The sequence below is a fragment of the Quercus robur genome, chromosome 3, assembly GCF_932294415.1.
Source record: "Quercus robur chromosome 3, dhQueRobu3.1, whole genome shotgun sequence".
NCBI lineage: Eukaryota > Viridiplantae > Streptophyta > Magnoliopsida > Fagales > Fagaceae > Quercus > Quercus robur.
In genome coordinates, this window is record NC_065536.1 from 13746361 (window position 1) to 13759355 (window position 12995).

The window sequence follows — 12995 nt, forward strand, 5'->3', positions numbered from 1 at the left end:
AAAATGGTATGGTATAATTGATAAAGTAACTTTTTGAGATGGTAAAATAGGATAGAGTAGCATTCTTCAATGCTGATGCTCTTACAGACTTAACAGCTAGCCTAGCCCATGGACAAAATATTTACCATTAAAAAATTCCACCAAGACCACTAGTGGGCTGGCAAAAGTAGAACAAATAAAAAATGAAAAACAAAAGACATAGAATTTAAGGCAGAGAAGAAGGACCGAAACCCACAGATAAAATTTAAGACAAATAGTCACATCCTGTACAACACACAGATAAAAAGGGAAAGGCAGACTGGCAGCAGGACCGAAACCCACCAGAAGAAAAAATAAAGAAGAGAAGAAGAAGGGTCCGAAACCCACCAGAAGAAGAAGATGGGTCTGAAACCCAGAAGCAGAAGAAAAAAAAAAAAAAAAAAAACAAGAAGAAGAAGAAGGTCCATAACCAAGAAGATGAAGAAGAAGGTAGGAATTTTTTTTTTTTTTTTTGAGAATACGTTTGGGTTGGGCCTGTTGGGTATTTAGTTAATAATGTATTTTGATTTAAAAATCTGATTGGGGTTGGTTTTGTTTAGGATTGATGTTGGGTTTTTATTTTTGGGCTTACTCTGTAACAATTTTTTTTTTTTTTTTCAAAATCTCTGTTACCATTTTTTTTCTTTTTTAAGATTTTAGTTCAAAATTTATTTGGCATAAAACTTTTGAGAGTGTTCCTGATTTCGCTTGAGGGTGTTCCTATTTTTTTGTTCATGGGTAAACAACTAAAAGAATTTAAATTATTATATATAAATTTTTTTTTTTTTTGGGTCAGGGTGTTCCTGGGAACACCCTGAACCCAACGTGGCGTCGCCACTGCGCACTTCTCCACTATGCTTACATGCTAATGCTCTCGCTGGCTGGGCTTGCTCAAGTTTGATTTGGAAATCCAATTTTTAATGTCAGCTTGTGAGATTAGAGGTGTGAGGATTATGGGATTTAAAGAAAGATAGGAGACATTTGGGTTCATTCGGAGCTGAAGTGTTTGGGCTTGGAAAAGACTGGAGTTTTGTAGGCGTGAGCGAAATAGGCACTCACGCACGCACATGAACATGAAGTGTTTGATTTGGGTGTTGTGAATAAAGTTGTTGAAGAATCACTTGAGTAAAAATTGAAGGCAGGGTGAATTTGGGCCTGAATAAAGTTCTAGAGCACTATCTATTTTGACTTCACAGCTTGTTTATTAGGGTGAATTTGGGCCTGAGAATGTGGGTGGTCCATCTAAAAGTTCTGAACCAATGTAAAGTATGGAAGACAATGTTGAAAGTTTTAAATATTGAGATAGATAAAAGTTCTTCAAAATGAGTATTAAAAAAATTATGAAAAAAATTTTCAACTAAGATTATTAATAAAAGATCAAATGAATATTTAATATGCACTGTGTATAAGTTATTCTTTACATTACAAAAGGATTGTTACTTTTGGAATATTAAAAAAAAAATATATGCTTAACTCACAATTAGAATAAATTTCTTTCCAAATTATTATGATCTATCATTCTTTCTAAATATCGAAACAATTAGGCATTAGAAACTCATTAATTTATAAAGAGATCTTATAGTTTTTTGAATTATTAAATATATTAAACAAATAACCATATAGATTTAACAATAGATCGCAACTGATTGTTGTGAATTCTTGCATGTGATTAACCTATAATAGATATATTAATAAGAATGTGAATTCAAGAAAAATAGTAATTAAAAAAAAAGTAACTAATTGATGTAATTTTTATGAAAGTAAAGTCAAATGTAGCATGAACCAAACCCATTTAGCAATAATATATATCTCACAAAAATAAAATATTAATTCAAGTACTAAATAAGCCAAAAATTTTACTTTATTTAAAATCTATACAACAACATTTAAGCAATCAAATCAGCATATTATTTATGCAATGTAATAGAAAAACACACATGCATATAAAGAAATTTGCAAAAACAACCATCATTACTTATTATAAGAATAATCCAATATTGACTTCAAAACACACCTAGGAAAGCTTCCAAGTTAGTCTCAATATCAATTTTGTCAAATATATGTTCATGTAGAGGTCATCCATGATTTCTTCTATATATAGGCTTGTTATGTCTTTGGCACATAAAAACATTCTCCAATACAAAAGAAAGAACATGAGAAGAAATTAGGCAAGGAATTTGATGCTTTCTTGTTTAGATGTTTATACTTATCTTTCTCATTTTCTCTTATCCTTTTATTATTATTATTATTATTACTATCATCTTTTCTTTATCATATCTAGACTTCATACTAACATTTACTCTTTATTTTTTTGTAAACATGTCCATACAATCAATTTATTTCTCATTCATTATTATATTTCTTTATGCATCTCTATCTAGGTTATACACGCATCCATGAAACTCTATCTTTTTGTTCCTTAGATATATTCTTTGAAAACATCAAGATGTGCCAGTTGAGACGCACACCGATAAGATAGCAATTTGATGATGATGATAGATCAGTCCTAATTATGTCATATATTCAACACCCAAAAGAAGCATCATATATTGCATTATATTTTATTAATTATATTTGTAACCATATGAAAATATAGATGACAATTTGTTAGTGGTTCTAATCTAGACCCTCAAAGACATCATTTATTTACCAACTATTATCAGTTTACCACTTGTTGTGAATATATTGTGTCCCTAGCTTTATTCATACGACTTAACTAATTGAATTTATTTTGTTTATCTTTTATATTAATTAATGTATAATTGATTTCTTTTAGATAAGTAGATTAGTAACTGTAATAAAGATATAACTTGGGTTCTAGTACATTTAACGCTTTTGCTTCAAAAGTGTAACAGATTGTTTTCCTTTTTGGGTGTGTTTCCTCTTTCCATTTTCTTTGTTTTTGAAAAACATAAAAATTGAGGTCAAAAAAAGAAAAACACAAACATTAGATTGACGTAAAAGAGAAAAGGAAAGAAGATTGAAAAAAGAAAAAGAATAAAGACAAAAATACTATAAAGAAATGAACTTTTTTTATCTTTACTTTGATTCTACTCAATCATTTTAAAAAATTGATTATTCCAAACTTGAATGCTATGTCTTGTATAACTTTCACTTCTTTATCTTTGCACTAATTCTACTCAATCATTTTAAAATATAAAATTCTACTCAATCATTTTTAAAAAGTGATGATTCCAAACTTGAATGTCATATTTAGTGTGACTTAATCATGTCAAACATATTGATGATTCAACTTGAATGTTATCTTTAGTGTAACTTAATCATGTCAAACGTTGCAATTAATATCTAGTACCTCTAATAAGCATAAAATATTAGTCCATTATATTCTAGTTTATCAATACCTATTCTAATTCTAAGCAATGCTATACCACTTAATAAAATTAAAATTTTGAAAATACCTAGTGTTAGAAACACCAGCTAGTGTCATTTAAACTATAACATTCTTCACACAAAATTATGATTTAACTAGAAACATAGATGTTATATTCTCAAAATTTTGATAGGAATGAATCTAACAAACCCTACTTGATAATTTTATATTTCCATGTACATGATTTCAGGAATGAAAGATTCCACAAGCCAAATGGTCTCTAAATGTTTAAAAATTCAAGATTTACCTTTGACATTCCCTAAATTAGGTGGTGCATAGGTAGTTTATCTCCAAGTGCAATTCAGAGTTTCAAGCTATGGTTATCAATACCACAACAGTTTTAGAAAATAGTTCTTGGATGATCTAAGCCGCAAAGATATCTTGACTTTTGGAAAAAACTTTGCTTATTGTGACTACCAGTCACCAATTAGTCTAGCACTCAGTGCCACAATTTTATTGAGTTGATGTTTTAGAAATTATTTTACTTATTCAAACACAAATTGATGCTGTCATACAGGCATGCAAAATTCATTTTTTTGCTGAAAATGGATTCAATGATGCTTGAATTTCTTCAAGTGTTCGCCCCTTGGTCTCTGGTACCAACTTTGCTACGAATAAAACAGTTAAGCCACATATGCTTGAGAATGTGAAGAATGTTCCTAACAAAAGGTAAACATAAATTAAAAGCTAAAGTGATCATATTGCAATTTGCATCCAATATAACAACAATATTTAGAGATAAGACTAGCTTGGCATTACCTGTTGAGCTCCAATCCATTAGAAAGTTAAAAGCATATGATACAATCCAAGAACCTAACCAGCTAACCAATGTAACAAGGCTTCCAGCTGAGCCCTTCATGTTTATGGGAAATATCTGAGACAGAATCAACTCTATTTCAGCCAACCATAGGCCTTCATGGCAATTATTTTGATAATAAAATATGGTGTTTCAAGTATGACAAGGAAAATCTACCTCTGACATTATAACCCAAGGAATTCCTCCCATGCCTAGTGAGAAAGATCCTGTGTACACCTGATTGCAGAACCAAACAGATAAATTCAACTAAACCAATCTTTAAACCACTAAGAATTTGGCTCAAACCAACAGTTAACATCAACTGGTGTACAATGTTGGAATTGTGACCCTTAAGCCAATTGCACCATGAATATAGATTGAGAGCTGTAATAGATGACCAAAATCAGATCATAAAAATCCACAACTTTATGTAAGACCTTCTGAAATGCTCATGCTTTCAAAGCAGCAAAAACTATTTCTAGATTGCTACTAATTGGTTAAATACAACCAATGGTAATGGTATTAAACAACATTCATTTTATGAGCTTTTAAACTTAATAGGATTTCCACACTCATAAGTACTCAAAGACCACGGATAAAATGAAGAAATTTGGAGATAAAAGCAAAATAACATTTTTCACATGCTGTTCTTTCTTTGGATGTTTTATAAGGAAAAAAAAAAAAAAAACTGTCATAGGGATAGTTGCAATACCAGTACACCAATGAGTGCTAAAATTGGCGTTGTCTTGGTCCATGTTTGAAGATCCTGCATAATTGAATCTTTATTCTATTAAGAAATATTCAACAAAACCAATGAAACTAGTTTTCAAGAAAAATAGGTTTTTCTGTAGAAAACACCTGCAAGAAGAATGACAATCCCACAAGCAAGCAACCTAAGCATGTTCCTGCGGCAGAAACCTGTGAATATAGTGGGATTCAAAATTATTTTCATTCAATTCCATTACACAGTAGAGATTTCTTAACCTTCTTACCAATAGAAGTGGCCGCCTTCCAGATTTATCCATCAAAATTACCCCTAATGCTGTCATTGGAATCTGTACAAAATCATGTAAATCACTTAAAAAGCATTAAGCAGAAGCAAATGTTGGAATTCGGCAAAGAGAGTCAAGAACCTGAACAATGACCATTGCTATGGTCCCAATACTACCCGAAAACCCTGTCATTGACAAAGTATTCCTCTATTCAACTTCCATTTCTTGTTAACTATAAGTAGCATTAAATAAGGGAAAAAAAATAAGAGAAAGAAAAAAGACAATCCTTTTTCTACCAGCTGTTATGAATATAGCACTTGCATAAAATGCAATTCCATTGACTCCTCCAAATTGTTGTAGTACCATCAGGCCAACTCCAACCTAACCCACTTTTATGTTAGCCAAAAGGATCAAACCTGTCTAAAAAATTAAAAAACATGCTAAGAAGATTATGATACAAAAGCTTACAATAAGTGAATGAGCATATTTCCATTGAAATAAGTCAAGAATTCTAGCTTCAGAAAGCTGTTGAAGGGTTTCTGTGTACTCCTATAAAATGATTCAAAAACCATGTCAATACTTGTTTCTAAGCAAAATTGTTGGAAAATATTCAAGACTATGTTGAAGTATGTAATTTTTCTAGTTAAAGAGGAAACAAAGAGTTATATTCTCATTGACATTTGAAGTCCAAAATTTACTCTAATCTCAGTAGCTTCTTGAGTGATATCCGCATTCTGCCCCCTAAGGTGCTGTAGAGCAACTTCACTTTCTTTCTTTCGACCAATTTTTGCCTAAAAAAAATCATATGAGCATGTCAGTCAATACTTGAATTTGCTTTGCCACTTTATAGCATTTAGACATCTTAGTCAAATCACATGTACTTGGCTAAAAAGAAGAATAATGGAAAAGGCAATGATTAGCAAAACTTTAAGTTTTCAAATGCATTATCCAAAGATCACCTTTTGTTAGAATATTTAGGTGTGAGTGGTGTGGTTAGTTGTAAGTTGTTTAGTTTAAAGTAGTGAAGTCTCATGTTGAATAATAATGACAAAAGTGAGTGATTAAATATAACATAATTGAGCCTAAACCCATTGCCTCAAGCTTTTGGATTAAGTGGTGTCGCGATATGTCATATTAACTCCTCAATTGAAGTCTTCCCAATGTGTTATCTTCCCAACACCTTCCAAAAAAATCTTCTAATAAAATTTTGAATCACTCACCAGCCATCTTGGAGATTCTGGAATGAAGAATAGACCAAGAAGTTGTACTAGACATGGTATAGTTCCTGAATTAAACAAAAAAAAAGAAGAAGCCTTCTTATGAAACTACCTTCAAATGACAAGAATACAGGACAAGAGTAGGGAAGCTTACCAATCAGAGCCAAAGTTCGCCAATTCACAAAAGCTCCAATTAGATATGTTAACGATACCCCACAACAAATCATCAACTGTATGAGTGGCAATTAGTAGGTGAACAGGGCAATGACTTACACGGTTTCCAAATTCATGAGACTTTTGCCTTACCTGATGAACAGTTGTAAACCCTCCCCGAAGATTCTTAGGTGTTATTTCTGCTATATATATAGGTACCTGATTGCTATCAGGAATAACAATTAATTTTATTGTTTACATGAAAGATAAATCATTGAAATTGCAATCTAACAACTTACCACATAGGAAAGGAGTCCCATCCCACAACCAACCAACAGTCTCCCAAGGTCAAGCCACCAAGCACCCTTTCAACAAGCACCAAACATTTGACATTATGAAGTGAAGCTAAGATAACATATCTACTTACGACAAATTAATTCCTGAAACAATTTTGTGACATAGTTGTTTCTGATCATGTATGATCATCTAAACTTTAGTTTTATGTAAGAGCAACAACAAAATTGTGATGTTGCCTCAACGATTTCCATTATCCTTATGTAAACATCTTTTTAGATAAAATGTAGGGGTTGTCATGCATGTAACATTAACATTGATGTTTGGAACCGCAAAAATCAGAGAGATGGGATTTAAAACCTTTGAGAATGCTATGGCCAGCCACCCTGCCAGGCAGAATATCTCTGAAAACCCCATTGTCTGCCTTGCAAAACAACCAATAAATTGAAAACCGGTAACCTATGGACTTTGAACCTTAATAATACCACCAGCAATGATTCCAGGGTGAAGTACTTACACCTCTTCTACCTATGTAATCTGCTATTTGGCCACTCACTATTGCACCTATCATTGCTCCAATTGTCAATATTGAACCAAAAAGTGAGTACTGCAGTATAACCAAAAAATGTTGAGAAAATCATATACAATTATGTATGAGGCAAGCAAAAGATAGTTTATGAAGCAATGCAACAAAATGGATTTTGCATAAAACAACAAGATACAACATTTCACTTCATTTTGAAACCTCAAACAGTGATTTCTCTATGAAGATCAGATCAGTATCTCCAAGTCATATAGTCCTTACTGCCAACTAAAATTATTCTCTGCACTCAAACTTTGAAATGTCATTCATCCCAAATGTTGTATGCCTTTTAATTGTATTTAACATTTCTCTAAATCATAGTTGAACTTTATTCTAATTTTCAGATCAGAAAAACACAAGCTAGGTGATGAACCGTGTCTGTGATATTGCCATGCAGACATGATTTTCTGAACATAACCTTTCTTCTTTTTCCATGTAGTAGAGCTCAAATAGTGGTATCTTCACATGAAGATTTGTTGTCATAAATCACCATAATCCCAGACAATAGAAGCATAAATACTGAAATTTATACAAAATTTCAGTGAAATTAATATAGAAATGGAAAAATTGGTTAAAATAATGTTTTATTCATAGGAGAAGATGTTTCCAGAGCAAGATAGTTCAAGTGCTTAAAAGTGTTCTAAAGTGATAATATCATTTGCCAAAAGTAAAAATGCACTTTATAGTTTAAAACCCACCTCTGCCACAGTAAGACCCAGGTCATCCACGATTCCAGACTGAGCAGGTGATGAATATCCCACCTACAAAATCAATTATACACCATTTTCAGTTCAGTAGTCAGCATATCAAACGTCTAGGCATCCCACATAGAGATACCCATTCCATTTATTGTCTTATTCAGTTATTCTCTCCAATGTTACAAAAAACACTTCCTGCAATCCATTGACAAATCTATACCTCAATCATTTAGATGCATTTGTATGTAAAATCCCTACAGCGTTCAACTAATATATTTTCTATCATGGCCTAGTAGCATAGAAAACATTGTGACTCTTCAAACTGTAGTGAAGATTCAGAAATTAATAATTCTTCATAGAATTTGAGTTCTCTACAGATTTGCAAAATTTGGCACTCATCATAAACACATTAAAATCTTTGCAGATAATATCCCTGGACCAAGGACCATGTGGACTAGAGATAGTGTGGACCACTCTATGCTAAAGTAAAATTTCACTTACAGCTGTGCCAAAAACATAGGAACCAGAGACAGCAACCAAAGTGCTAAGCACAACCACACCTGTGGCTGAGGAAGATCCACTCTGACTCTCACCACCATCATCACAACCAGTAGTGTTGGCACAAGCGTGGTCACCACTACTAGTACCACTGCCATATAGTTGATGGTGTTCTTCTTTGGCAACTAGAGGAGTTGATAGCTCTCCCTCTTCAATGCTTTCTCTGCGCATCTCTTTGGATGGCAAAGAAATGGTATGTACAAAAGTATGAATTAAAACTTCGATTTGTGTGTCAAACACAAAGAGAGGAAGAGTGGAGTTTCTGAGTTTGACGGATACAGATACTGAGCTAGAGAGAGTGGAGATGAAGTGTTAAGGGGGGACCAACGTGGGGTTCATCATTGGACACTTTTGTCCGTATTTATTTAATTTTATTGTTGGATGTGATGCGATCTTTGTCCTTGTCCTCTTTATTACAGATTGAGATAAGTGCCCAGTAGTTTCATCATATCATGTAGGTGCTTGAATAAAAAAAATTAAAAAAAAAAAAAAAAGAGTTAAAAATTGAAGTACTAAAAATATTTGTGTGAGAATATCCTCTGATCTTTTTTTAAAAAAAATTTATTTCTATAAACATCTAATCTAATTGGACAGCCCATATCAGCACTCCCTGATTTGCTCTGCTCCAAATATGCAATTGAGGCAGCCGGTCTAGTGTCTAGCCTTTGTTGCTACCCCTAACTCATGAGATGGCTTTGAAAAATTCCTGTTACAACTTATTACATGAACCTCTAAATGCTCATTGATGGTTAAATTGCCACGTGATCATATTCCAATTTTTATTAAGTGATTAAATTTACTCTTTCCCACTCCTTTTGACTTGAGTTATTTCATATAAGAGTGGTTCTCAATTGGTTGTGTTATCCCTTGGAGTTATCAACATTTTAAAATTAAAATTTTGAAATCTAGTTTTTGGGATAAAAATGATAATTTATGAAAAACTTATTACACTATTTTCTATTTATAAGTTCAATAAAAAGCAACCAAATTATATTACAAAATTAGCAATTTGCTACACTGTGGTGATTTTCTGTGATATTCTTAGATTTTAGATGGTTAGCTTTTCTTCTAAGTGATTATGAGTTTTTATATACATATCTTTCTCTTATATTTTTATATATCCATGTCTAAACTTCAAACTAAGTAACTAACATCTCCTCCTTTTTTTCTTCCTCCAAAAAAAAAAAAAAAAAAAAAAAAAAAAAAAAACATCTCCCCCTTTTTATTATTATTATTTTTTCTTGAAGTCACAGCTACTAGGGGGTGTCAAGAGCAAAAGCTGAAGTTATATTGTAATATATCATTGATTGCCTATGAAACAATTGTGGCTAAAACGTAAACTTTTATAATTATTATTGCCAGTGGAGAGTCCATATATTTTATTACTTAGATATGGCCCAACTTTGTCTTAATAAATCCGCTGATAATCCAACTTTGTTGGGTTTTAGGCCTAACTAAGTTATAATTAAGCCTATATGACTTGAAAGTGGGGGGTTTCTTAGAAAAATAATCTCATTATGTATAATTATTAAAAATAACATTGGGAAGAAACTATTCCTAAGAATAGTTTAATTTCTTTTTGAAAATTGTGTTTTGAAAACATGATTTTAAATATTAAAATTTTAAATTTTGCACAAAATTGTATTTTTGAAACATAATTTCAATGCAAAATGTATTATAATTGAAATCGTGTGTAACTTTTAAAGAGGTTATTCTTTCAAATAATTTTATCACAAAGCTATTTTTAATTATTAATAACAAACGGATAATATTATTTTGGCGAAATTATATTGTTAATCTCTAAAGTTTACCCTATGAGGATAATTAGTCCCTCAAGTTTCAAGAGAGTGTTATTAGTCTCTTAATTTTTAAAAAAATGACTATTGTTGGTCCTTTTGTTAGTTTTCCTACCTATATGTCTAACAAAACAATAATGTGACATTTTTTTATTTATTAAAAAGTTATACATGACCACCATCTCACAATCTGAGTTGTCAAAAAAATTTTAACAGATTAGACTTATCCCAATACTCAAATAACCCAAATCCCTTTCACCAAAACCTCAATGTCAACCTCCATTGCAATAACGACAACCAAGTTTCAAATCAAAATTTGAAATTGGAAAAAATGATTTCTTTCATATAGTTTTGGATCTTTCATGTAATATATCAGGGCTTTTTGAAGCCGATCCATTCTTTTATATAGATATGGATATTTTATGTTGCTAGTAAAGTATCATCATGGGGTTGATGTAGCTTTTGTCAGGAGTTGTGGTGTTTAGCAATGGGATTTGGATTTTGCGATGAAGTCTTCCGTGGTTGTGGCTTGATATTTGGAATTGCTATGGAGGTTGGTATGGAGCTTCTGCTTAAAGGGATTTGGGTTGTTTGGGGATTGTGAGTTAGTGAAGAAAGCTAATAGAAGGACCAATACCACTCATTTTTTAAAACTTTTTTTTAATTGAAATGTGAGAGAAAGTGAATTGCGAAGTGTAAGAGCAGGGTGGAAATGGTAAAAACGGATTGCAAACCAATGGCAGATGTCAGCAGACAAATGCACACAAGGTATATTAGGATTTTCATACCAATGAACTATAAGTTTTTTTTTTGATATACAGTGAACTATAAGTTGGTAAATTCATTGCGCTCATTATTTTTATTGCTTGATTTTTGGACACATGATTTTACCATATACTTGTTTTTAGTATTATTGTTATGCTTAGCACCTATGGTGAGTGATAATAATTTTATTAATTTTTACAAGGAAATTCTAAAAGTTCTGTACACGTATGGATTGACTTGTCATATTCTCTCATAATTGAATATTTGAATTCCATGAATTGATTCCACAAATGTATCCACCAAGATAAGACAAGAGTCTCATCCCACGACCCACCAACAGTCTCCCAAGGTGAAGCCACCAAGCATCCTTTCGACAAGCATAAAAAAAAAAATAAAAAAAAATTTGAATACACAATATTTTCATAATACTTTTATAACAAATCATAGATGGTAATTTGTTATTAGTTTTCATTTGAATACACAACTTAAATTACTTTTTGGTCCACTTATAATAATCAATAATAACCTGCCACTTAAGACTTGTAGTGAAAGTGATGTGAAAATAGTAGATGTAGCATTTCTCTAGACAAAATCAACTCTCATTCCATTTTTTTTGATAATTTAATAATTAAAAAAAAAAAAAAGACGATAAGAGACTCGAACTTATTCCTTTTTTTTCTTTTTTAATTTGAAATGAAAATTTTTATGGCACTGAATTACAAAATTTTAGCAACTTTCATACAATTTATAAGATAAAGGATATAAAAATTTAATTTAGGTTTAAGACTTGGAGAAATCTATGAATTAAATAATTTAGAATTGCGACTCAAAATAAAATTAATACAAACGTATGGTTGTCATAAAGAAAAAGGAAAAATGATAAAGAAAAGTAAAAGATGGAAGAGAGACTAGGTCATGATTAAGAAAATAGGAGGAAAACATAAAAATATATGAAAATGAAGGGAAAAAAAAATAAAAGAACTAGAGAATAAGAAAACAGAAGAAAAAGAAAAAGGATTAAAGGGTTAAAGAGAAAAAGTAAAGGACGTGGAGTTAAGCAGAAGAAAGAAAGAGTTCCTACGAGGTCGTTTTGCTTAATGAAAGAAAGCAAAACAGTGCAACGGCGTCGTTCTATAAAAAACCCTTAAGGGTAGCACGTGACAAGCAGCTGAGAAGAAACGCTGCAGTTTTGTTAAACTATTATTACAATATTTAGTTGCTTCCAGCTTAAATATTTGTCAAATATTTGTTTTTACGATCCTTGTATGATTAGATGACTATAATAAACAGTACCAATGCTCGTTACTTTTTATCACTCTTCTCAAGTTTAGATTGTAACCCTATGATGTAGCCTCACAGTGTACTTGTTTGCTTCTGTAATTAACTCATTACTAATCAAAAGAAGTTTTCCTTTAGTTCATCCAATAATAAGATTTAAAAAAAAAAAAAAAAAAAAAAAACAGTGAACTACAATGAAGATTAAAAAATTAACGCGTAACACAAACGTCATGATAAATAAAACTAATCAATCCATGCTATATTTAATATGAGGTCATCAAGTCCGTAAAAACAAAACATAAAGTTAGAAGTTAAAATAAGATGTAGCTGTGTTATTTAGTGACATTCACAATGTAAATGAAGATATTAGATTTTTTTTTTTTTTTAACAAAAAATTTCAGACTATGAAAAAGAATAGTACACTTGACCAACTACCAACCTGTAAATAATTGGTGG

The 12995-nt window shown here is 31.4% G+C and overlaps 1 protein-coding gene across 18 annotated transcripts in view; it reads right to left on the reverse strand.

Annotated features, from left to right (window-relative positions):
• Window positions 1-12995, reverse strand: part of LOC126717166 (sugar transporter ERD6-like 5) — a 124279-nt gene that overhangs the window by 60953 nt on the left and 50331 nt on the right. For 2 of the 18 annotated variants that reach the window (XM_050418567.1, XM_050418570.1), the window contains 4 exons: window positions 5064-5123; window positions 4918-4971; window positions 4383-4442; window positions 4079-4283 (listed from right to left, as the gene is read on the reverse strand). In XM_050418567.1, coding sequence (XP_050274524.1) covers window positions 4079-4283; window positions 4383-4442; window positions 4918-4971; window positions 5064-5123 — 379 coding nt within the window. The other 16 variants (XM_050418566.1, XR_007652448.1, XM_050418560.1 and 13 more) reach the window with 16 other exon arrangements.